This window comes from Borostomias antarcticus, assembly GCF_949987555.1.
Source record: "Borostomias antarcticus genome assembly, chromosome: 3".
Classification (NCBI taxonomy): domain Eukaryota; kingdom Metazoa; phylum Chordata; class Actinopteri; order Stomiiformes; family Stomiidae; genus Borostomias; species Borostomias antarcticus.
In genome coordinates this window covers 25,922,254-25,949,753 of record NC_140236.1, presented here as the reverse complement: position 1 = coordinate 25,949,753, position 27,500 = coordinate 25,922,254, and the positions used below count along the sequence as shown (strand labels likewise).

The following is a 27,500-nucleotide window of genomic DNA, read 5'->3' as shown; positions in this document are numbered from 1 at the left end:
GGTTTCTATGTGGTTGGACATGGTGTGTGTGTGTGTGTGTGCATGTGTGTGTGTGTGCGCGTGCGGGGAGGTAAGTGTGTGAAAATGGCAATTTATTATCAGCTCCAACATGCTATTATGACTGCCACTGTTTTTTTCCCTCAATTATTTATTTATACAGTTTTCTCATTTTAACAATAAAGCATAACTCAAGAAAAACACAGGACGCAAAAAAAACAGCATATAAAGAAAAAATATATCAAAAGAAAATCTTACTAGGGTCACAGTGGGCTACATATACAGATGTGGGAAGTAAGAAATTTCCCATGCTGCAGCATATCACCTTTGCGGTATTTGGATATTTTTTTCTCCATCTGGATGAAATTATTACGAACACATATCTACAGTATCTATCTTAGTAACTGACGTCGGGTCATGACGTGGTGTCTGTTAAGTCAAATGCGCAAAATAACAGTATTGTAAATATATTTGTTATAGTAAAGATGTGGTGAAAGTAAGGGTTTTGCGTTTTGTTTCTGGAACACATTCAACTGGTACTCGTAAACCCTGGAAGTAAATTTGAAGACGGGACACCAGCTAATGTAGCGGAGCGCAGTAGGCTATGGCTTCAGCATGATACAAAGAAAACATAAGCTTGATCGGAGGTGTGGATCCATACAAAATTGACATAGTCACCATGAGTAAAGATCACTCATTATTGCCAATTATTTTCGGACATTAACTATCTTGTGCATACAGAGCGGCAGGTTTGACTAGCCTCGCGTCGCCAGTCTCTCCTCGGGGAGAAGAGCCTGGTATCTATTTACTTCACTGCCTCAAAGGAGTAGTAAAGGGAAAATGTATGTTTAGCCCTGTTTTAAGGTTACTTATGATCATATACAATGGTTCAGATCGTAAATGGTCAGAGGTCCATGAGGGGTCCCCATATTTTCAGAAAGTCATCCCCCTCATTCCTCAAAGTATAAGTGCACTGCTCCAGTCGTAATGTTTCATTCAGAATAGTCTTAAACAAGCTAAAGGTTGGAGGACATCGTTGTTTCCAGTTGAGCAGGATGCATTTCTTCCTCTTGGTAGATGTAGGGTCTAGTGACCTGTCCAGATCTGTACCAAAAAGGTACCGTACAGGTGTAAGGTCCAGTGGAATTTCCAGAACACAGTCAGATCATGTACCTCTTTCCAAAAGTGTTTTAACTTTCTACAGTCCCAAAATACATGCATATTTGACCCTTTACATGATTTACAATGATGACAATTTGGGGATGTATTAGGATACATTCTACATCACCGGGCTGGGGCAAGGTATACCCTGTACAGAAATGAATAATTCTGTTCCAATTATCTTGTTAAAAGACAATGAAGTAAACACATTCTTTCATCCATCCATCTTCATCCGCTTATCCGGGGTCGGGTCGCGGAGGCAGCAGCTCCAGCAGGGGGCCCCAGACATCCCTTTCCCTAGCAGCATCAACCAGTTCTGCCTGGGGAATCTTTAGCCGCTCACAGGCCAGTGCCGAGATGTAGTCCCGCCACCTAGTCCTGGGTCTACCCCGCGGCCTCCTCCCAGCCGGACACGCCTGGAACACCTCCCTAGGGAGGCGCCAAGGAGGCATCCTCACTAGATGCCCGAACCACCTCAACTGGCTCCTTTCGATGCAAAGGAGCAGCGGCTCTACTCCGAGTCTCTCCCGGATGACTGAACTTCTCACCCGATCTCTCAGGGAGACCCCAGCCACCCTCCGGAGAAAACTCATTTCGGCCGCTTGTATCCGTGATCTCGTTCTTTCAGTCATGGCCCATCCTTCATGACCATAGGTGAGGGTTGGGACGAAGATAGACCGGTAGATCGAGAGCTTTGCCTTTTGGCTCAGCTGTCTTTTCGTCACAACAGTGCGGTAAAGCGACTGCAGAACCGCACCAGCTGCTCCGATTCTCCGGCCAAACTCCCTCTCCATGGTTCCCTCACTCGTGAACAAGACCCCCAGATACTTGAACTCCTTCACTTGGGGTAAGGACTCATTTCCTACTCGGAGCGGACAGGCCACCGGTTTCCTGCTGAGAACCATGGCCTCAGATTTAGAAGTGCTTATTCTCATCCCAGCCGCTTCACACTCAGTTGCGAACCTATCCAGACAGTGCTGGAGGTCGCAGGCAGCTGATGCCATCAGGACCACATCATCTGCAAAAAGCAGCGACGTGATCCCCAGCTCACTGAACTGCAAACCCACCTCCCCACGGCTACGCCTCGATATCCTGTCCATGAAAATCACAAACAGGATTGGTGACAAAGCGCAGCCCTGGCGGAGGCCAACCCCCACCGGAAAGGAAGACGACTTACTGCCGAGGACCCGGACACAGCTCTCGCTCTGGGTGTACAGGGATTGGATGGCCCTAAGTAGGGACCCCCTCACCCCATACTCCCGCATAACCCTCCACAAGACCTCTCGAGGGACCCGGTCGTAAGCCTTCTCCAAGTCCACAAAACACATGTAGACAGGTTGGGCAAACTCCCAAGCCCCCTCCAAGATCCTTGCGAGAGTGAAGAGCTGGTCGGTAGTTCCACGACCAGGACGAAATCCGCATTGTTCCTCTTCGATCTGAGGTTCGACTATCGGCCGGACCCTCCTTTCCAGCACCTTGGAGTAAACTTTCCCTGGGAGGCTGAGTAATGTGATGCCTCTTTAATTCGCGCACACCCTCTGGTCCCCTTTTTTGAATATTGGGACCACCACCCCAGTCTGCCACTCCTTCGGCACTGACCCAGACTTCCACGCAATGTTACAGAGGCGTGTCAACCAAGACAGCCCCTCTACACCCAGCGCCTTCAGCATTTCTGGCCGGATCTCATCAGTCCCTGGGGCTCTTTCTTCCAGAAACACTTTGGTGCCGACCGAAAGTCCTTCTCCATGATTTCTCCGAACTCCTCCCACACCCGCTGCTTTGCCTTGGTCACGGCCGAAGCCGCAGCCCTCCGGGCCAGTCGATACCCTGCAACTGTTTCTGGGGTCTCCCGGGCTAACATACCCCGGAAGGCCTCCTTCTTCAGTCGGACGGCTTCCCTGACCACCGCTGTCCACCACGGTGTCCGAGGGTTACCGCCCCTTGAGGTACCTATGGCCCTCAGGCCACAGCTCCCAGCCGCAGCTTCAGCAATGGAGGCTTTGAACACCTACCAATCATGCTCGATGTCCCCAACCTCCACAGGGATGCCTGAGAAGCTCCGCCGGAGGTGGCAATTGAAATCTCTCTGGACAGGCTCTTCCTCCAGACGTTCCCAGTTCACCCAAACTACATGCTTGGGTTTCCCAGGTCTGTCCAGAAGCTTCCCCCGCCATCGAAACCAGCTCACCACCAGATGGTGATCAGTGGACAGCTCTGCCCCTCTCTTTACCCGAGTGTCCAAAACACATGGCCTCAGATCAGATGATACGATAACTAAATCGATCATCGACCTTCGGCGTAAGGTGTTCTGATGCCAGGTGTACTTGTGGGCATCCTTGTGTTCGAACATGGTGTTTGTTATGGACAAACCGTGACTAGCACAGAAGTCCAACAACAAAACACCACTCGGGTTCAGATCGTGGTGGCCATGCCTCCCAATCACGCCCCTCCAAGTTTCTCCATCATTGCCTACGTGTGCATTGAAGTCCCCCAGTAGGACAGTGGAGTCCCCTGCAGGAGCCCCCAAAAGGACTCCACTCAGGGTCTGCAGGAAGGCCGAGTACTCTGAACTGCTGTTCAGTGCATAAGCACAAACCACAGTCAGATTCCCCCCCCCACAGTCCTAAGGCGCAGGGAGGCGACCCTCTCGTCCACTGGGGTGAAATCTAGCACAGAGGCGCTCAGCTGGGGGCTAGCTAGTATAGCCACACCTGCCTTACGCCTCATACCGTGAGCAACTCCGGAGAAGAACAGGGTCCAACCCCTATCCAGGTGTTTGGTTCCGGCGCCGGTGCTGTGCGTGGAGGTTAGCCCCACCAGATGTAATTGGTATCGCTCCACCTCCCTCACAAGCTCCGGCTCCTTCCCCCCCAGCGAGGTCACGTTCCATGTCCCCAGAGCCAGCCTTTGCCGCCCGGGTCCGGTCCGTCGGTGCCCCCCGCCTTCACCGCCACCTAGTTGGCAGCGCACCCGACCCCGACAATTCCTCCCGCGGGTGGTGGGTCCACGGGACGATGGAGGAGGGGATGGTGCTTCCACGTTGCTTTTTCGGGCTGGGCCCGGCCGGGCTCCGTGGTAAGCCCGGCCACCAGGCGCTCGCAGGCGGGCCCTCCGTCTGGGCCTGGCTCCAGACGAGGGCCCCGGGCTTCCTCCGGGCCGGGTCTCTCTTCATTTTGGTTGTTCTTTCATCGGGATTTTACCTGTAACCCCAGGTAGAGGGGCTAGGGGGTACTACCACTTGCCCAAGGTGGACCCCCAGACTAGTGGAGGGAAGGAGGCGTCTTACTTCTCCATTCTAGTTTTGCAACTAGCCACTACACACTACTGTGTAAACACATTCTTAGAAATAGTATTCAACTGCTCGTCACTAAGATCACATCCCAGATCCTTCTGCCATACTGTCATAAGTGGGATGAACGAGGAAGTGATTATGATCTAACAAAGTATTATAAATACAAGATATTTTCCCTTTAAGTGGTGAGGAGCTCTCCAGAATCTCCTCAATACTAGACAACCCCAAAGATAGTTGTCCCGTCCTTTCCAATGTGATAATTAAATGGCGAATTTGTAAGTATTTATGAAAATCTCGTTTTGGAATTGCAAACTCTGATCTTAGATCCAAAAAAGATTTGAAGGAAGTTTCATTGAACAGATTCTGAAATGATGTAAACCGTATTATTTCCATTCAGTGAACAGGGACTTTCCAACTGAAGGTGGCAAATCTGGATTGGACGGTAGAGGGACTAACATGGAGATTTTGGTAGAGAACCCACAGAACGTCTTTGCATCTGTCCAAGCCCGAAGAGTATTGTAAATTACATGTTCTTTATACAGAGTATAGTGCACATATCTTCTTAATGAATGGTAGAGAGGTCAAAGAAGTGTGGGAGCAAAGCTCTTCTTCAATATCTATCCAATGGGCCGTTTAGCGCTTTTGTACCCAACTAATTAGTCTCTTAATCTGGGCGGCCCAATAGTATAACTAAAAGTCTGGGACTTGTCCCAGCCCACTTCTCTTTATATTAAGTTAGAGTTTTGAGAGCTATTCTGGGTTAAAAGTTCTTCCAAATGAAGGAGCTTATGAAAACTGCTTTATCCACATAGCAGGGCAGTGACTGAAAAAAGTAACAAAATTCACAGCAAAACATTAATTTTAATTATATTAATTCATCTGAGAAATGAAATGGGAAGCAAATTCCAATGTTCCAGATCTTTCTTAATCTTTTTGAGTAGTGGGGCATAGTTCATACGAAATAAGTCTTTGAGTTTAGGAGACACATTCACCCCCAGACATTTAAAATCTACTCTACGCCCAGGTGAAAGGGGAAATGCTGTTAAGTTTGTTAGAGATTGAGGAGCTCAGCAGACAGGCATTGGATTTCCCTAGGTTGATTTTGTAGCCTGATATCTTTCCAAATTTGTTAATAAGATCTAGCACTGCTGGAACTGACCCCTCCGGGTTGGTTAGATACAAAATAATGTCATCAGCATATAACAGAATTCTATTGTTTGTATTCCCAATGTCAATTCCTGAAATGTCCCCACTGACACGTATTGCCTCTGCAAGGGGTTCTATTGCTAAATTAAATAAAAAAGGGGACAATGGGCACCCCTGCCGAAAGCTTCTATATAACTCAAACTTTTCAGAGAGAGAGAGAGCCATTGACACATATTTGAGCTTGTGGATTACAGTTCATACATCTAATCCATCCAATACACCCATCACCAAAATTGAATTTCTCCAAAACAGAGAATAAATATGAACCCTATCAAACTCTTTTTCTGCATCGAGTGATATTATTAGTGCTGGTCGATTGTATAGGGTTGAGTGGTCAATTATATTTAACAACCTCCGAATGTTATCCGAAGCGTATTGTGCCTTTACAAAGCCGGACTGATCAAGATTAATAAAGCGGGGCAACAAATCCTCCAGTCTTTGAGCAATGCATTTTGAAATGATCTTGAAATCAACTGGGAGCAATGAAATTGGATGAAATGAAGTACGTTCTGCAATGTCCTTGTCCTTCTTATGTATTAATGATATTACAGCTGTTTTCGTTGATTCAGGGAGTATTCCATTCTCCAAAAAAAGCATGGGCATCAAGATGGGCTTAATTTATGGCCAAAATGTCTTATAGAACTCAGCAGGACGTCTCTCTTCTCAGTCCTGTTGCTTCCAACCATCTTTTCACCCCATCTCAACATGACTCAACCTTTCAGGATTGGCACAGGAGGGGCATCAGATGGTTTAGGGACATGTTCAAAGATAACTGCTTCATGTCCTTACAGGTCAGACATTATATACGTTCCATCTTATCATCCTTTCCTGAAGCACCTAATATTAATCCAGTTGACACGTTTCTCTCCTTTGACCAATTACCCCACGGCGCGCTGTCCACACTGTACAGACACATCCTACTGCTGGCTTCTCCACCTCTAGACAGGATCAAAACGGCCTGGGAACATGATTTGGGGCATATCTTATCTGATGAACTATGGGACTTCATCCTGTCATCAATACACAAATCTTCACTCTGTGTTAGACACTGTCTAATACAATTTCAAAGTCGCACTGAAATGAAAAAAGCATTCTGTCCCATTTTGGTTCACATAATTGGTCATAGTGTTCACCTATTCAACGATGTATGCCCAAAAAATTACAAAATTCTACTTTTGTTGTAATCGTATATCAGTATCAATTATATAATTTCTTACTTCCTGGAAAACGGTAGGTCACGACAAATGACGACAACAGGTACCTTAGATTTTAGGCCAATAATCTCACGACATCCACCCATCAATCAACGCTATCCTTCTATCGAATCTGTCTAAAGTTCTTAAAACCCGTCCACTTGTCAATGTTCCAATCAAATTCCTCTAAACATATGTCCCACCCTCAAAGCTTGTTTGCGTCGGAAATACGTCAAACTACGGAAGCTAGATGATCTCAAACGTCCGTTTCAGTGCGACTTTAAGGTAGTTCATAGGGCCCACATCTCTAAGGTTAAATTATCTAGCATGTATCCTGACATCACCCCCACTTGCAACAAATGCAAAAACAATGATGCCACTCTTATCCATATGTACTGGCTGTGCCCCCGCTTACAGACGTTCTGGAGGGGTGTCTTTAACACCCTATCTAAGATTTTAAAACAGAACCTAGACCCAGACCCCTTGTTAGCTCTGTTTAGCATCGCTGATGAGGATCCTCGCCTGACATCTGCAGAGCGTCGCTTGGTGGCCTTTTCCTTACTCATGGCCAGACGTGCAGTTCTGCTCAGATGGAAGGATGCTGCCCCGCCCACCCTTACTCAGTGGCTTTGTGATATTATGTCCTGCCTTGCTCTGGAGATGGGGTAAAAAGCTAAAAATCTAACCGAGAGTGTATTTTATGTATAGCTGAAAAAAAGTAGGAAGTAGGAAATGAGTCCTTACCCCAAGTGAAGGAGTTCAAATATCTGGGGGTCTTGTTCACGAGTGAGGGAACCATGGAGAGGGAGTTTGGCCGGAGAATCGGAGCAGCTGGTGCGGTTCTGCAGTCGCTTTACCGCACTGTTGTGACGAATAGAGAGCTGAGCCAAAAGGCAAAGCTCTCGATCTACCGGTCTATCTTCGTCCCCACCCTCACCTATGGTCATGAAGGATGGGTCATGACCGAAAGAACTAGATCACGGATACAAGCGGCCGAAATGAGTTTTCTCCGGAGGGTGGCTGGGGTCTCCCTGAGAGATCGGGTGAGAAGTTCAGTCATCCGGGAGAGACTCGGAGTAGAGCCGCTGCTCCTTTGCGTCGAAAGGAGCCAGTTGAGGTGGTTCGGGCATCTAGTGAGGATGCCTCCTGGGCGCCTCCCTAGGGAGGTGTTCCAGGCGTGTCCGGCTGGGAGGAGGCCGCAGGGTAGACCCAGGACTAGGTGGCGGGACTACATCTCTGCACTGGCCTGTGAGCGGCTTAAGATTCCCCAGGCAGAGCTGGTTGATGCTGCTAGGGAAAGGGATGTCTGGGGCCCCCTGCTGGAGCTGCTGCCTCCGCGACCCGACCCCGGATAAGCGGATGAAGATGGATGGATGGATGGATGAAAAAAAGTATAGTCTTTTACTGTGGGATTAAATTCTGTCCAAACATCAACAAGACCTGCATCATTAGAGGCCATTTTTACAGCCTTCGAAGCATTAGGATTAGATACTAGGAGCGAAGATTGATCAAAATTACTATCCAAGCAGCAATTAAAGTCCTCCGCAATTGTATTGTATTAACTAAATAGGGTGACCAGATCTGTCATAAATTTGGGACAATCCTCGTTTGGAGCATGGATGTTACAGAATTTAAATTCCTAGCCATAAAGCATTCCACAAATTAGTATAAACCTACCCTCACAATCATTGTATTGGACCTTGAATATACAAGAAGGGCTTTTATGAATGGGTATTGCCGTTCCCCTTTTATGACGTGTATAGCTTGAGAAATAGACCTGTCCTACCCAGTCCCTCTTGAATTAAATGTGCTCCTCATATGAGTTTCCTGTAGGAAAGCAACAGCAACCTTTTCCTTTTTCAATAATGTAAGAACTCTTTTACGCTTCATTAGATGACCTAAACCTCTGACATTAAATGTAATCACATTAAGTGTGCTTGCCATAATACGATATGTATGCTACACTGGTAGAACTTGACTTGATAGTGAAACAAAAACAAAAGAAGAAACACATTTAAACCAAGGAGTTAATTACGTAAAATTGTACACAGTAGAGTAACACTTCACCGCACAAAGAACAGCTAGTGAGTGAATTATCTAGAACTGTCCGTCGATCCATATCAAATAACTTAAATATGGCTAATGTAATAGGCTACTAAATGACCGATCAGACCATCAATTTACAGTCTACTGTTACCTTGCTAGACATCCGAAGTCATCATTCCCGGCCATTATGAAGTCACATGGGAGAAAAAGCGAGTATCCTCCAGAGAGAAAGATCAAATATGCTTCCACAGCCTTCCAATCAATCGCCCCAGTGTTTTCACAAAGGCACTGGCAGACGCAGGATCATCGAACAGGCAGATCCTTCCGTTATGTAGACATCTGAGCCTGGTTGGGTACGCAAAGCCTTGGTACATGTTCCGACGAGTCAGTATCTTCCCCACTGTGTCAAACTCAACGCGTCTCCTCAGAACATCCACTTAGAGGTCAGTGTAGAACCGTAGTCGAGTACCATCATGAGTCACCTCACGTTTCCTCAGCACAGCGTTCAAAATGGCCTCCTTGTTGGGGTATTGCAAAAAGCGCATCAGTATACTTCTTGGCGGAGCATTTGGGGCAGGCACCGGAGCGATTACACGATTAAGCGATTGCCTTCGGGTAGTCCAAGCCAAGTCGGCAACTTTAGCTGGAGAAATTTAACAAGGGACATTTCACCTTCAGCCTGTTTTGGTAGACCCACGATTTTCACGTTTTTGCGGTGACCCCAATTTTCTAAATCGGCATCTTTTAGCTGCAGTTGATCTATCAACTTCTTCATTTTTCATGGGAACTTGATGCAACCTCGGTGGTAGAGATCCTGCACTCAGCCTCATCTAGCCTATTTTCAGTTTACACCACTCTCCCGGTCAGGTTAGTGAGGGAGCCCTCCACTGATGAAATGGAAGATATCCCATTCAGACGACCATCTATGCCATCTAGGCGAGAGCCAAACGCTTTAATTTTGGCCATGATGAGCTCCATCTTTGAAGCGTCCGCTCCATCTGAAACGCCATACATAACATTAGCCACCTTCCCTTTGTCCTTGTTGGCCTGAGACCGAGTTTGTGAAAAAATAGGAAAGTCGTTCTCACTCTGTGACTTGGACATCTCTGAACTAAGTTCGGAACCTTTTAGAAACATGATATGGAGGAAAAATAAACGAATTAAGATAAGTTTGGCTAGGCTACCAATGTTTTACACCTATGTTAGCAACAAGTATCATGTTTTTGCAAGCTGCAGATTAACTAGCCAGGTGTAGCTAGCTAAAGTTAGCTAGTGCTAATGTTCACTGTCTCTGCGGTTTTGCCAAGTCAGAACAGCCTTTTACAGCCTGTGCTCTAGCCCAAAAAGTTCAACTTATTAAAAAAAAAAAAAAAAAGAAAGCCTAGAGCTCATGGCACTAGGAACACATCTCTAGCCGTAGAGCTCGTTACCCATTGAAAGCAATGAGAAAACAGCTTGCCGGTGGACACACCCTTATGCCCTTCTTCTGGGGAGCTGTAGAGACCTGCATTTCCAACTCCCTGAGCGTCAGAGTAAGAACTGATCAAGGAGAAGTGGCAAGAAGAGACACAGAATAATCTTAGAAGGTTCTACACACACCCACATCCAGGAGGATCTTTGAAGGTTCAAACACATCAACATCTAGAACAATCTGCCAGCTGAGAATCTGAGTTAAAAATATCCCGCCTTCTAGCAAAATCTTTTAAACTGTGTTCCCACTGAGAACCAGAGGGATTGATGAGGAGCGCGTGCTTCCATGTTTATCACTTTCCATCAATTCCTCCCCAAGCCTCTTCCTGTTCTGGTCTGACAGGATACAGAATTATTTATTTATAATAATATATTTACTTATTTTCTCTGAACCTCTTCATCTGCCCCTCCTCTTTCCCTCCTTTCGCTCTCTCCATTCTCTCTCTATCTCAGTCTCCATTCCCTCTCTCTCTCTCTCTCTCTCTCCCACCCCCAATCGCACCTGCAGCACATTGCTCCTCGTCTGCCCCGTTTTCGCAGTCCGTCTCTCCGTCACATCGCCATGACAACGAGACGCACTTGCTGGCAGAGCCCCCACAGTCAAACTTCTCCGGCGGGCACGTCTGTCGGCCTATGAGAGAGAGAGAGAGAGAGAGAGAGAGAGAGAGAGAGAGAGAGAGAGAGAAACAGAGAGAGAGAGAGAGACAGAGAGAGAGAGAGAGACAGAGAGAGACAGAGAGAGAGTGAGACAGAGAGATAGAGAGACAGAGAGAGATAAAGAGAGAGAGAGACAGAGAGAGTGAGAGAAAGAGAGAGATAGAGAGAGAAAGAGAGAGAGACAGAGAGAGACACAGAGAGAGAGAGAGAAAGAGAGATAGAGAGAAAGAGAGAGAGACAGAGAGAGAGAGAAAGACAGAGAGAGAGAACGAGAAAGAGAGAGACAGAGAGAGAGTGGGGGAGACAGAGAAAGACAGAGAGAGAGACAGAGAGAGAGTGGGGGAGAAAGAGTGGAGGACACATTCAGTCAATGAAACGGTCAGATAACTCAGTTATCATGTTGCTGCTCTAATCGATTCCCCCTCAAATGCCTGCAATTAAAGTGGGCTCAGGGAGACAGAACGCAAGGAAACACACTCAGTCACACGCACAGTCACAAGCTGTACATTTAACACAGGATGTTACAAACCAGCACTCACCAGCACACACGTACAAACACACGTGCGCACACGCACGCACGCACACACACGCACACACACGCACGCACACCTCCCTCTAGCTAGCAAAAGCCTATTAGCGCGAACCAGGCTACTGTTCCTGTTTCTCAGTCCACAGGGTTCCTCGAGAGAGAAAAGCACAGATGTACAATGCATCAAATTTACACTCAACCGAGACAGCAAATCCCTGTACCCTCTCTGTACAAACGCCACTACCTCCCCTCTCTATTTCTATCAACTCCCCCCCCTCCCTCCCTCCCTCTCTCTCTCCCTCCCTCCCTCCCTCTTCCCATCCAGACCCAGCCACAGTGGGCCCAAAGGAACCATATACTAGATTACATTACAGCCGGTGTCAAATGCAAACCCATCAATTATACATTTCTGACCGCCACTGCCTGGCAACCAGCCAAAGCAGACTGCAGATCAATAGTGCCCCTGGGGTTATTTCATCTCAGACGTTTTTCCCCTGCCTGGTCTCCTGATGTATATACATTTTCTATGTAAGAGTCTCTTGGCTGCGAGGGTCTCTGATTAGAGCTCTGATTAGGGTTGCCAGGTTCTCTTTTCAGTGGTGGCTGTTTGGTGCCTGAGCAGTTGGCACTCAGAGGCAGGCTGCCTTTTGGCTGCACTCTATCACTTTATCTGAGCTCACTCTTCTTTTGTTATTTCTCTCTCTCTCTTTCTATCACTCTCCCTAGCTCTCTCTATTACTCTCTCTTTCTATCACTCTCTCCCTCTCTCTCTATCCCTCTCTCTCTCTCCCTCTCCCTCTATCCCTATCTCTCTCTCTCTCTCTCTCTCTATCCCTCTCTATCCCTATCTCTCTCGATTACTCTCTCTATCACTCTCTCCCTCTCTCTCTATCCCTCTCTCTCGTTCTATCACTCTCTCCCTCTCCCTCTCTCTGTCTATCCCTCTCTATCCCTATCTCTCTCGATTACTCTCTCTTTCTATAACTTTCTATCACTCTCTCCCTCTCTCTCTATCTCTCTCGATTACTCTCTCTCTCTTTCTCCCTCTCTTCCTCTCTCTCTATCACTCTAACTCTATCGCTGTAAATCCTCTCTCACGTGAGCCACTTTTAAACGTCTTCTCTTAAATTAGTTTTTCTCGCTCTAAAGAGTCGAAATGGTGGTTTCCTGAAGTCCCATAAGAGCGATCATCTCGTCGCGGGCGGGCGGGGTGGGGCTAGCTATTGTGGCTGATGGGCTGAGGTGCCAGAAGCAAGACCAGTCTGTGAGAGTCTCAATGGGGTGCGCCAAGAGTTTGATTGAAATATGATGTGTGTTTGATTGAAGATAATATATGAGGTGTGTGTGTATGTGTGTGTGTGTGTGTTTGTGAACATTTTGGACAGTAAAGAAGTCTGAGAATGTGCAGTCGGTGGAAGTTTAATGAATTTATACAGAATGGGCTCTACTCCAATCCCGACTGTGAATAGAAGAGGCAGTGTGTGTGTGTGTGTGTGTGTGTGTGTGTGTGTGTGGGTCTGACCAACTGCTGGAGATATTGCGGGCTGTTGAGTACTCTAAGTCAAGTTATATCTTTGTTAGTGTCATCCAGCATAGAAGCATCCCATTGGTTTCCTCCTGTAAGTGTGTGTGTGTGTGTGTGTGTGTGTGTGTGTGTGTGCTTGAGAAAGCAAGATTCGGTCGAGCCCTGGGGCTTCTGTCATAGGAAGCAGGCTCAACGCCCTTCCTAGGACACAATAATGACCATCTCTCTCTCCCTCTATCTCTCTCTCTCTTTCTCTCCCCCCTCTCTCTCTCCATCCTGGCTCGGTGCTGCTCAGTGATGGATTGCCAACTTAAAGAAAATAATTGGAATGATTGGCTATTTTCAGCCAATCAGGGAAGGATGGGTCTGAGTTTCACTGGGCCAATCACTGAAGTGACCACAGACATGCAAAAGAAATGTCCCCACCGTACAACACAGTTCTATTTCATTGCACTCCTCCCCACAGGGCTAGCTCCTATTGGCTAGTGAAACCTAGCTAGCTACAATTGACTGAAGAAAAAAACCCAGTCATGCACCTGTGTCCAACCAGGTCTGGTGCACCACTGTATACGTGGGCTTCACCTGCACAACTGCTCCTTTGAAATGTTCAGCTCGCGTGGACAACTGAGAAGAGAATAACCTTGATGACTACTCAGCAACTCTCCGAGGAGCCGGTGGCGTCCCTCGGAGACCCCCGTCCGGCGCTGATTAATCCTCCAGATAAGATTCTGCGGTTGCGGCGCTCACTATGGCAACATGGGACATCCCCTCTGCTTCTGCTGTATGGGGCCGCAGAACGCGGGGGCCTGGTTCTGCTGTATGGGGCCGCAGCACGCCAGGACCTGGTTCTGCTGTATGGGGCCACAGCACGTCAGGGCCTGGTTCTGCTGTATGGGTCCGCAGCACGTCAGGGCCTGGTTCTGCTGTATAGGTCCACAGCACTCCAAGGCCTGGTTCTGCTGTATGGGGCCACAGCACGCCAGGGCCTGGTTCTGCTGTATGGGGCCACAGCACGCCAGGGCCTGGTTCTGCTGTATGGGGCCACAGCACGCCAGGGCCTGGTTCTGCTGTATGGGGCCGCAGCACGTCAGGGCCTGGTTCTGCTGTATGGGGCCACAGCACGCCAGGGCCTGGTTCTGCTGTATGGGGCCACAGCACGCCAGGGCCTGGTTCTGCTGTATGGGTCCGCAGCACATCAGGGCCTGGTTCTGCTGTATGGGGCCGCAGCACGTCAGGGCCTGGTTCTGCTGTATGGGTCCGCAGCACGTCAGGGCCTGGTTCTGCTGTATGGGGCCACAGCACGCCAGGGCCTGGTTCTGCTGTATGGGTCCGCAGCACATCAGGGCCTGGTTCTGCTGTATGGGGCCGCAGCACGTCAGGGCCTGATTCTGCTGTATAGGTCCACAGCACTCCAAGGCCTGGTTCTGCTGTATGGGGCCGCAGCACACCAGGGCCTGGTTCTGCTGTATGGGTCCACAGCACGCCAGGGCCTGGTTCTTCTGTATGGGGCCGCAGCACGCCAGGGCCTGGTTCTGCTGTATGGGGCCGCAGCATGTCAGGGCCTGGTTCTGCTGTATGGGGCCGCAGCATGTCAGGGCCTGGTTCTGCTGTATGGGGCCGCAGCACGTCAGGGCCTGGTGCTGCTGTATGTACTTCTTCTTGACTCCGCCGCCGCCGCAGGAGACCAAAGATCCGGCTCGGACGTGGCTGCAACAGCCGGTGCCGATGTTGCCCCTCCCACCGTCTGATGAAGAGCGGGAGGGCCCTGAGGAAGGCGAGTACTCTTCCTCAGAAACCCCGGAGGCGAGCGGCTCTTCTTCCGGAGGGCTCGGGCAGGGGTCCTTCGACCGTGACCTTCCCAAGCTGCTGGAGAGAGCCGCGCATCACCTCAACATCCCCATCCAGGAAGCTGCTGCGGTGATGGGGCTGCCTCTCTGGAGCTCCGTCTGCTACGGGCTTCCTGTCCTTCCTTCCTGCCCCTCGGCTCCTGCCGGCGATGCCCAACCTGGAGACGTTCGTGGAGGAGGGACGGGGTAAGCCGGCTGCACTGAGAGCTCCGCTACAGCCGTTTGCGAGAGCTACTAGGTCAAGGTCAACTTTATTTATAAAGCACGTTTAAAATGCTGTAAAACCGAAGTTGCACCAAAGTGCTGTACAATATATAAAATACTAGTTCTGGGGGCGGCCACTGCTGGCCTGGCTCTTGAACGGCGGAGATCGTCTGATAGAGGTCTCTCTCAGGCTGTGATCTGTATGATTCAGAGAGCGCACGCAGCTTCCACTGCCTCGGTTTACTCTGGCAAATGGGACGCTTTTGTGCGCTGGTGTGAAAAAAGGGATATCGCTCCCGAGTCCTGCTCAGTTGAGACGATTTTGGAATTTCTTCAACACCTGATGGATCATAGCGACGGTTTAGCGGCATCCACTATCAAAGTGTATACATCCGGTATTTCCGCGTGCCATGAGGGGTTCGCCAAAACAACGTTTTTTCTGCATCCTGATCCTGATTATCCTGAATCATCCTGATTAAGCGTTTCCTGACTGGTGTGCGCCGCCTTCGTCCGGTGCGTAAAGCTATGGCGCCGCCTTGATATTTGCTCTTGGTTCTGAACGCGCTGTGTGATGCGCCGTTTGCGTATTCCTCTCAAGTGGCTTTCTATTAAGACCGCTCTGCTCCTTGCTTTGACATCGGGCAAGCGGGTCAGTGATCTGAGAGCATTGACCGTTAATCTCATCACAGGTGATGGGAGCAAAGCTGTTTTGCGTACGGATCCATCTTTCGTTCCGAAAGTGGTCCGGGGCACGTTTAGCACACAGGATTTGGAGCTGAGCGAGGAAGAGGCCCACTTAAATGTATTGTGTCCTGTGCGTACGCTGACTGGTTATCTTCATTCCAGCGCACGGCTGCGGTCTGTACTACCCCCCAGTTGTTGGTTTCCCACGGCCCGGGGAAGGTGGTCTCACCGCTGTCTAAACAGCGTCTCTCCCAGTGGATTTGTGAGGGCATCTCCAGGTCTTATGAGACTGCGGGTCCCCCTCTGCCTGGGGCTGTTCGGGCACACTCTACGAGGGGCGTGGCCAGGTCGGTTGCCCTGTTCAATGGTGTGTCTGTTGAGGATATCTGTGTGGCGGCGACTTGGTCGCCTCCATCTCCGTTTGTCCGTTATTATCTTTTATCCATGTCGTCTGTCTCCTCTCTCTATGAGTGGAGCGGAGCCCCACAGGGAACAGACTTGTTGACCCCGCAGTCTGCTCGCTCAAAATTTCAGTTAGGAGCAGATGTGCGGGCGAAGCCCAATTATACAGTAAATGGTAAATGGTAAATGGACTGCACTTATATAGCGCTTTTCCACCTTAGCGGTACTCAAAGCCCTTTACAATGGCCTTTCATTCACCCATTCACACACACACACTCACTCACCAATGGCGGTAGCTGCCATGCAAGGTGCTAACCTGCTCATTGGGAGCAATTTGGGGTAAGGTGTCTTGCTCAAGGACACTTCGACATGTGGACAGTCGGAGCTCGGATTCGAACCACTGACCCTTCGATCACTGAACGACCCTCTCTACCAACTAAGCTACAGCCGCCCACAGTGGTGCACCGGACCTGGTTGGACACAGGTGTGTGCATGTTTTTTTCTTCAGTCAATTGTAGCTAGCTACAGTAGGTTTCACTAGCCAAAAGGAGCTAGCCCTGTGGGGCGGGGCTCCACTCATAGAACAAGGGTTACAGTATATACTGCAATAGTACTAGGCCTCTAGTTGAGTGTCTGGTTTAACTCCTCCGTCTCTGTGGTACATGATAACGCCAAGCTCCTGCTCACGATGAAAGTTCAATCCAGGAAGTTGGACTCCCTGCTGTCCTTCAGAAGGTCAGTGTTTAGCAGGGTAACAGCAATAGGGACTCTGACACTCTCTCTCCTTCTCTCTCCCTCTCTCCCCCTCTCTCGGTAAGTGCTGACAGGTAGATCCCAGCATGCAGTGCTGGTGCACGGGAGTGAAGCTTATTGGCAGGCTTATCGACAGCTTTCTGGACAAACCTTGCAAATGGAGAAATATTGCAGACGGTGATCATGCTCAGGGCCAAGTATGGATAGATACCAGAGTCCTGGATGACTTTCATCCTGCACGTCTTTGAGTTGCATCACTGGCAAAAGAGGACACCGATGAACACAAAATCACACGCGCGCACACACACACGTGCACACACAGACACGCTCACGCCTGGACATGCCATTCAAACCTCTGTGGAGGAAGCAGGCTTGTGACAATGTATTTACTCACTCTCCCCATTTCATCACAGTGAATCCAGGGTTAGCGGCAATTTGCACAGCCTTGCAAAGAGGGGGGGGGGGGCACGCAGCCCTGCCCTCTCCTGTCTCCCTACACACTGCTGAAGATGTCACTCTATAGAGGGGTAGGAGAGGAGCGAGGGAGGGCGCAGAGAGGGAGAGAGGGAAGGGGAAAGAAGGAAGGAGGAGATAAGAAGGGGTAGTGGAGAAGAGAAAGAGGAGGAAAGTAGAACGGCGCAGAGGAGAGAAGAGATAAGGGGAGCGGTGACGAGAGAGAGGAGGGCTTTCTCTGCTGTTCCGTTCACGCTCCCAGCCCCAGCATTTATTATGAGGGGGGTAGGACGACGTTGTATGCTAATGCACTTTTGATTAACTATCTCCCTAATTCCCTCTCACAGGAAGCGTATTCGGGTGGCGGGGGGAGCAGCCGAGTGCCCATCTGTAGCTCACGTCTCAACACTCAAACAAAGCGCCTCCCTGATTGATTCTGAGAGCTCATAACCTAGCGAGCTAATGTAAAGATAATCAATGTGTTGTTCAGGGGGGTAATAGAACCTCCTCGTTGCCTGTCACACACTGTTGGGATGTTGTAACGCAGGAAGGAGACGGAGAGGGGGGGGAGGGGCTGTGACAGGATGAGTGATGACACAGAGACTTCGGAAGAAGTCCCCTATCGGCAGACGCGCTACGCAAGCACGCGGCGGGATTTGCAACGCCAGCGTGGGAAAACGATAGACAGATACCTTTACATTTATGCACACACAGACATACACCAATGTCTGCCATGTCTCTCCTATGATGGTATTAGCCTCTCTTACTCTGAAAATGTAATTTAATGTTATTTATTGCTCTATAAATGTTCTTAGCCGGTAGACAAACATACTCCAGGAGCTTGCTCGATCGCCTCGTTGAGAGGGGTCAGGGAAGAATTTTTACAGCTCACTTATCTGGCCCCCGGGTGATTACTGTTTTTTTGCTTCCCTCTGGAATATGTAGGGGTGGGATGTCTGCCCACCTCCCTTGTTCTCTGTAAAGCGCATTGTGTTGCCTCTGGGTATGAAATGCGCTATATAAATAAAGCTTTTATTGATTGATTGATTGATACCGAGCCTACGTGTCACTGCAACCTGAAACGGTTTCGAATTTCAAAGAGGATCCACGGAAGTCGACACCAACTGTAAACTGGAGACTTTTACTGCACATGTCACAAACCCAGTGTTGGGTATCACCGACGGTGTTCAGTTCGCAGACCGAACTATTTCAAAGCATTTTAATGACTCGGCTGTGTGTGACTGTTCTCTTTAGGCTTCAGGTTCCCAAAGGTATGAGCCCAACCCACCTCCCACTCCGGGCAGAATCACGCTAACGCTAACGCTTCAGCACTTGAAAGGAATTCAAATCCTATTTGGACCCGGGTCTGTGTATTTCACAGAACTCCTATGGCCTGCAGGCAGAGAGAGACAGAGGGCCTGTTTATAAAGCCCTGACAGGTCATTAATTAGAGCTAGGATAATGTGAGGCTAACAAATAGCTGATGGAGGGTGAATTAGGGTAATTAAATACAAGTTTCAGTCCCGGAGAGCGGGATTAAGAGGCTCCAAGAGCACTGTAAACTTTAATCGCACAGATAGGCCGTGTTGTAAAGCCAGAGCAGAGAAAGTCCTTTATAGATCAGTAAAACCCTGTCCTGTCACTGCTGTTGAAGACAAACTAGACAGACTGTTCTGGAAAAACCTTTCCGGCAGCGATGGAAAGAGCGAGTCATAGAAGCCCCGAGGAGGAAGAGATGGGCAGGTGAGGAGAGGTGTGTGTGTGTGTGTGTGTGTGTGTGTGTGTGTGTGTGCGTGTGCTTGTGTGTGCGTGTGTGTGTGTGTGAGAGAGAGAGAGAGAGTGAGTGAGAAAGAGAATGAGATCGGAGATAAGACAGAGCTCGTGTTTGTGTGAGAGAGAGCAAAAGAGAAAGAGAGAGAGTGTGTCGGGAGGTGTGCTTTTCTGTGTGTGTGTATGTGTGTGTGTGTGTGTATGATCTGTTGTGATCGGCTAAGCTCTCCTGCATTCCACTCTCAGACTGAATGAGATGTGCTACTTCAATAGCCTACAGCAGGGCAACATAAACACAAGGTCCACCCTGAATAATACAGACAAGTACAGGATGGATGGAGGGAGAGAGAGAGGGAGACTAAAGGGAAGAGAGAGAGAAATAATGAGAGAGAACAGAATGGAGGGAGAATTGGGGATGAGAGTGAAAGGAGGCAGGGAGGGAGAGCGAGAGAGGGAGAGAGGGAGGGAGAGAGGGAGGGAGGGAGAGAGAGATAGGGAGAGAGAGAGGGAGAGAGGGAGGGAGGGAGGGAGAGGGAGGGAGAGCGAGAGAGGGAGGGAGAGCGAGAGAGGGAGGGAGGGAGGGAGGGAGGGAGGGAGGGAGGGAGGGAGGGAGAGGGAGGGAGAGAGAGCGAGAGAGGAAGGGAGGGAGAGAGAGAAGGGGGGAGTCAGGGTCAGATCCTGGTCACACGCTCAGGAATATCAATGAGATCTAGCTGGGTTTGAGTCAGAGGAAATTCGGCTGCTAGTCACCTGGGGGCTGACAAATGAACACACACACACAAGCATACACACACACACTAAAATATAGAGCACATACACACACGACAGGAATCCTATATTCTGTGGGTCAATAGGCTCAGACATGCTTTAATTAAACATTCCCTCTGATCAACAACACATTTTACACACTGGCACACACACACACACGCACACACACTTCAGTCACAAAGATTAAAACACAAACACACACACGCACACACACACACGCACACACATACACACACTTCAGTCACAAAGATGAAAACACAAACACACACACACACACACACACACACACACACACACACACACACACACAGTGTGCTTTAAGGTTGACTGCAATCCACACAATGAGAAGATGTTCCGAAAGATAATTTTGAAGAGATTTCAAGAGTATTATAATTAATGAATATATATATATATATATATATATATATATATATATATTCCTCAGATGTGCACGTTTTTTGTGATTTAATTTGAATGAACATGATATATGCAGTGCGCTGCTAATCTGGAGATAACCTTTAAAAGGGAAAAGAATAGAAGCAGACATAAGAGACCAGGGAACACAAATCTCACAAAGGCCCTGTACACATTCATGATTCAGAACAGGATGGAGCAGAGTAGGCCTACAGTAAATGAACCACCAATTAATGTCATTTAATGTTTTGCAAGTCGAATGAGTTGCTTGCAATTTGTAGCGCAGGTCATGTGTCTACGGAGAGACTCTCATTAACCTCCCTCTACGTGGCGGCAGACTCTGAGTGAGACGAGGTCGGGCTCAGAGAGACAGCCCTCAGAGACAGCCCTCAGAGAGACAGCCCTCAGAGAGACAGCCCTCCGAGGGTCAGACTCTGAGAGTGAGCAAGGTCGGGCTCAGAGAGACAGCCCTCAGAGAGACCGCCCTCAGAGAGACCGCCCTCAGAGAGACAGCCCTCAGAGAGACAGCCCTCAGAGAGACAGCCCTCAGAGAGACAGCCATCAGAGAGACAGCCCTCAGAGAGACAGCCATCAGAGAGACAGCCCTCAGAGAGACAGCCATCAGAGAGACAGCCCTCAGAGAGACAGCCCTCAGAGAGACAGCCCTCAGAGAAACAGCCCTCCGAGGGTCAACGCCCAGAGAGACAGCCCTCAGAGAGACAGCCCTCAGAGAGACAGCCCTCAGAGAAACAGCCATCAGAGAGACAGCCCTCAGAGAGACAGCCCTCAGAGAGACAGCCCTCAGAGAGACAGCCCTCAGAGAAACAGCCCTCCGAGGGTCAACCCCCAGAGAGACAGCCCTCAGAGAGACAGCCCTCCGAGGGTCAGCCTTGCACGCCGTGCCAGCAGCCATTTTGAATTACATTAATTTCTATAAGCACTGTCCCGGCGGCTGGCTTTCATTTCTCTTCCTTCCTTCTCTCCTTCTTTCTCTCTTTCTTCACTCCATTACCTAACTTTAGCATTCCGCCGGGTGAGGTCGGGATGAGTTTGGGATGATTCTCTCAACCAAAATGAGCTCAGCTGGAGTATACTGTATGAATGGATGGGTGATGATCTATTTATCTGTAAGCCGTGCCATTCCAGTCCATGGAGCGGAGGAGGGCAGCTACATGCACAGGGAATGGCTAAAATAGCCAAGATCATCTGAGTTATTCCACTTGGGTGTATTTCAGTGGCGGCTGGTGACTCAAAAAACTGAGGAGGACAGGAGGAAGAGAGGCGAACCGCCCATGGGCGCCGGGGGATACTTTCCCTCAGTCAGTTATTATTTGGAATATCAGCTTTAAAGTGGATTTACTTAAGCAATTGACCACGAGAGGCAGTGGGTTACAGGGGATTTTACCACAGCTACGGGGCGTGGTAAAATCAAACCAAACCCCCGTAGCTGTGGTAAAATCCCCTGTAACCCACTGCCTCGAGTGGTCAATTGCTTTTCTACAACGGTTACTACATATATATATATTCACAAAAAACACTCAGTAGTAACATTCAATCATTTATTTACTGATCATTCTTATCATTTTAGTATTTACAAAATCTTCCGCGATAGGCTATAGTTCTGAATTAAATGGTTGCCAGGAAACATAGGCTATCTCACCTATTTGGGTAGGCTTGCTCACATAAGCCATAAGGCATAATTCGGGTGGTTCACGTTTATTTGAATATTTCCAGCCACGGTGCAGTTATTAAAACAGTTCTCCAGAGCACTCGTTTTTGCTGGTAGGGGTGTGGAAGTGTTGGAGTCGAACTGATGAGTGCGTTATTGTAATAGGATACGAAAAAGGCGAGGTTGCTGCGAGTGGTTGCCATGCAAAACATAGCCTACCGCTTGATTTTATCAATGGCCTCGTCAATGAGATTGACGGCGCATTAATACTAATTGTTATGCGGTCGCAGCTGTGAGTATTTTACCACGGCTGCTAGCCAATCAGAATCAAGTATCCAAACTCTCCGTTGTGGAAAGTCAATTTTAGCATATGAAAAACTGAACAACACTTTCTTTTACTACATGCAGCATTTATTTATCATATTCATGATAAAATATTACAAAACAACAATAAAACATTGTAAGCAATAGTTGTTGTAATGGATTGTACTCTTCTCTAAAGAGAGAAAATAATTGATATTGGTGAGGTGCTGGAGAGGTTAGGTGATATATGAAAAATGTTTTTGATTAGGGGACACTGAGGTGTGCTGGCTCTCAAACAGTCTGTTGGCAAATAGATTTGGCAACTGGACAATGGAATACGTTGCACAGCAAATGCAGTATCCAACAGTTTGCTCATGGCTAGCTAGCAATGGTACAGCTATGGGATTAGCTCATTTGGGTTGCTGTCAAAGCTGCCACTCTTATGTTGCTATAGTCTACAATTATCAGAATAATATGAACATTCAGTTGAAAGTTTTCCATCCACCCATCCATCACTGGATGAGGAATAAGCACAGCAAAGCGATCGATTCTCACGCAAGCAGGAGCCAGGCTGTGGATTTCTCCGATCCGGTGTTGCGACGCCTCTATAAATGTTTTGGACGAGTTGCCGACAGTTTGCGCCTCCAGCCAATCAGCGCGCCTTCCTATGCCGTAGCCTGACGTATACCTCGTAGCTAACGTTACCGGCTATAGCCAGCCAGTGGAACTGTCGTGTTCAGACGGCTCTAGCTCAAAAAGTATTTATGTCAGCTTAGATATTTAGATGGCTAGAATCAAGACAAACATTTTGATGTATAATATGTCCCATAATAATTTCGGATGTATTATATTATGGAGCTACGAACACACAAAAAGTCTCCAATGGCACAGGGAAGAGAAACACAGACATCAACGCCGACTCAATCGGCCTTCACTGTGGTAAATCTGGAATCTGGAATGTGATTGGACTAACAAAATGTCAATATCTGAATCCTGTTCAGACAGGGCCAGAGTACTAGCCTCCCTTGCGGTAATTTTTCAGCGTTTTGGCCAATCACAAATTAGCAAGAAAAAAAGGCATAACATTGATTTAAGAGAAAAGAACCCGCCGCTAGCCTCCCTTCCATAGATATCTATGGGTCCTCCAGCTGCATGTTATAGATGTCACTGTTGGAGCTTTAGAATTTCAATAATGGGTTTTTATCCATAGGGAAAACCTGCTTTATGAACAAAACTGAGATAATATTAATTATTAATAAATAAATTCATATATTCATATTTTAATCCCTCTCTTCTCTCCAAAAACTGAGGAGGACTGTCCTCCCCTGCCTCAATGGACGAGCCTCCACTGGTGTATTTGCATGACTGTGTGTGTGTGTGTGCGGGTGCGTGTGTGAGGAAGCCTGTGTTTAGATGTGGAATAGGACAAGCGATGTTTGATGTTTTGCCATGAATCATCCCAGACCATCTCTGATGTGAGATGAACGGTGGGATAACGCATGTCAGCAGCAAGCACTGAGCAATGTGTCTTCCTGATCCCTCGCTATGATTTCAGCAGGACGAAGCTGCGCTCGCCTGTCCACTTCCTGACACCCTGACTGCATGACTGCATGGAGCGAGGGAGGGGGTTAGGGCCAGACAGCAAGGCCTCGCTGGTGGGGTAATCTAGCAGGTGTTAAGGCACACACGTTTCCCTTGTCCTTCAGCTGTGAAATCCAATTTGTGTGTTTACTATTAGATTGCCCGTTCTAAATGGGGGCTACCGTTGATTAGCGGCGGGCATGGAAATGCTGATGTACAGGTAGAGCAATGTCCCTGAAGAGAGAAGGAATGGAACATGAGAGGAGGGAGAGAAGGGGGAGGAGACAGGGAGGAAGGAGACAGGGGGAGAGAGGGAAGGACAGATAGATAGATAGATAGATAGATAGATAGATAGATAGATAGATAGATAGATAGATAGATAGATAGATAGATAGATAGATAGATAGATAGATAGATAGATGGAAGGAGACAGGGAGAAAGAGAGAGAGAGGGAAGGAGACAGGGAGAGAGAGAGGGAAGGAAAGCATAAAGTTGGGGGAAAATAGGAGGACAGGAATACGGGTGAGGAGAATAAGACCAGGTGAGGACAATAAGACCAGGTGAGGAGAATAAGACCAGGTGAGGACAATAGACCAGGTGAGGAGAATAAGACCAGGTGAGGAGAGTAAGACCAGGTGAGGACAATAAGACCAGGTGAGGAGAATAAGACCAGGTGAGGAGAATAAGACCAGGTGAGGACAATAAGACCAGGTGAGGAGAATAAGGCCAGGTGAGGAGAATGAGACCAGGTGAGGACAATAAGACCAGGTGAGGAGAATGAGACCAGGTGAGGACAATAAGACCAGGTGAGGAGAGTAAGACCAGGTGAGGAGAATGAGACCAGGTGAGGACAATAAGACCAGGTGAGGAGAGTAAGACCAGGTGAGGACAATAAGACCAGGTGAGGAGAATAAGACCAGGTGAGGAGAATGAGACCAGGTGAGGACAATAAGACCAGGTGAGGAGAGTAAGACCAGGTGAGGACAATAAGACCAGGTGAGGAGAGTAAGACCAGGTGAGGAGAATGTCCAGGTGAGGAGAGTAAGACCAGGTGAGGAGAATGAGACCAGGTGAGGAGAGTAAGACCAGGTGAGGAGAATGTCCAGGTGAGGAGAGTAAGACCAGGTGAGGAGAATGAGACCAGGTGAGGAGAATAAGACCAGGTGAGGAGAATGAGACCAGGTGAGGAGTATAAGAACATGAAGAGACGATAGCATGAGTAAAGCCAGACGACAGGTATAAAAGTCCATCTGAGAGAGATTCCTCTGTCTAGCCCTCAGACCATACAAGATTGGTTTTCTCTGCGGGTATCAACAACAAGCTCTAGCAAAGAGTTGAAATGGATAAAGGCCAGTCTTTTCTCTGTCAGTCCCAGAGCGAGAGAAAGAGGTTTCTATTTTGGGATGCAGGGAAAGTGACATGGGACTCGACAGGCTCCGGTTGGGCACCATGACTAATGGCAGCCCTGACAGGTCAGGTGGCCAGCTGGCACGTCAGAATGTCTAATGATCACAGTTTCTGCTGAAGACTCAGTAATGAAGTCCACTTCTATAAGTCATCGTCTCCTCCAGACGGTATTAGGGAGGCACCGATCAGCTTGTGGACTGCCACTGGCCCATCGGCATATGAAATGACATTCACCGATGGCAGTGTTTGATTTTTATGTTGCACCAATTATGACTTTTTTTCTCTCAAAACATTAGTACATAGAAACAATAATACCGCTAATGTAGGTAATGTAGAGGCATCAGTATTAAAATGAGACTGTATTAAATGTTTTAGAACCAGTCAAAAACTCTTCAGAGTTGCTTTAAACATCGGCTTTAGCCCAGAATTTTGCAATCAATGCATCCCTAGTTGGTATATATTTAGATATGTCTGACCCAGCCATTCTCAAACAGTGGTCTGAAGAGTTCCATCAAGGGGGCCGTGGAGGCAGTTGTAGCCTGCTGCCAAATGGTAAGAAAAAAATACAATAAAGTTTGGTAATTTACAAAGCTAGTCATTCCATATCTAAATGTACTCAAGAATTTGTCTATACAAAGTTAAGTTAAAATGCACAATTTCAATGACCAGTTACGTTTGAATATCACCCATCACATTCGGATGTATTCAGCTAACGTAGCTTGCTAGCGAACGGTCCCTCGGATCCAAACTTTCCCACGCCCTCGAAATGCGGAAAGTGACAGACCACTTTTTTTCTCATGTATTTAGGGAGGCGGTCCTCTGAATATTTTTAACAATCACAAGTGGGCCTTAAGTTACAAAGAGTTGAGAACCCCTGGTCTAAAAATGTGAGAAGACATGCAAGTGCTTATTCTGGTGACAACCAATGTGATCTGTGCTTTTGAAGAGGTTTTTGAGGTGCACACACCCTTCAAACTGTACAGAGGCACGGGGCCTATCCAAGAGCAGAAGATATTGACAACCGATCAATAGCAAACTGAGAAGACCAGGGGTCACTAATTGAGTGTAAAAATAGAATTGATGAAAATACATTGTGCTTGGAGTTGTGCTAGGAAAGCATTTCCTCTGTGTGATTGGCATTTACAGTGGGAACATTATATACATATACATATATTATATACATTATAATGCCTGGGGGGCATACAGACTCTATAATGTACTTGCCTATACAGAAGCTGTCAGCTAAAGTCTTAGAGCACAAGGTCATACTGGATAAAGCTTTCATGGTTTAATGGTTCAAACAACGTTGATGAAATTCAAACTCAAACTAAATGTGAGGGAAGCGAGATAAGCAAGCCTATCAGTTTAGGAGGCGTTCTATATGAAAAGTCCATAGAAAAGCATTCTGGCCCTGTCGGCTTCTTCCACAAACTTCTGAGGGTGACATTCAAAACTTTACATGTTATCTGTTCAATTATTTATGAGCAATGTCCCAAAATACACACACACACACACACACACGCACGCACACGCACACACACACACACACACACACACACACACACACACACACACACACACACACACACACACACACACACACACACCAAATCAATGCCCCCAGCACACACCCTGCACTTTTGCTCTGTGGACAAAGGCTCTAAGCCCATGCTCCCTGGTGCTGCTGGGGAAAATGGAGTATGTGTGTATGTGTATGTGTGTGTGTGTATGTGTGTGTGTGTGTGTGCAGCCGTGCAGGTTCTGAGTCCAGCATCAATTATCCCTGACCACTGTGAGAGTGACCCCTGACCCCAACCACACAGCTCCGGGTAGAAGAGCCCCTCCCCCCGCCAGCCCTGTCTGCAGGTAGTGGAACAGAGAAAATAACAACCATCAATCAGCACCTTCAATCAGCCCTTCAAGAGATGCACATCAGTCTAGTCCAACCATGGGGCCAGCCCTCCGCGTGGTCTAGTCCAACCATGGGGCCAGCCCTCCGCGTGGTCTAGTCCAACCATGGGTCCAGCCCTCCGCGTGGTCTAGTCCAACCATGGGTCCAGCCCTCCGCGTGGTCTAGTCCAACCATGGGTCCAGCCCTCCGCGTGGTCTAGTCCAACCATGGGGCCAGCCCTCCGCGTGGTCTAGTCCAACCATGGGGCCAGCCCTCCG

The 27,500-nt window shown here is 48.3% G+C and overlaps 1 protein-coding gene across 1 annotated transcript in view; it reads right to left on the bottom strand.

Moving 5' to 3' along the window:
- The window catches only part of lrp8 (low density lipoprotein receptor-related protein 8, apolipoprotein e receptor), a gene marked incomplete at its 3' end in the record, with an annotated part of 194,081 nt that overhangs the window by 62,292 nt on the left and 104,289 nt on the right, over window positions 1–27,500 (bottom strand). The window contains 1 exon segment of the mRNA XM_084436357.1: window positions 10,868–10,996. Coding sequence (XP_084292483.1) covers window positions 10,868–10,996 — 129 coding nt within the window.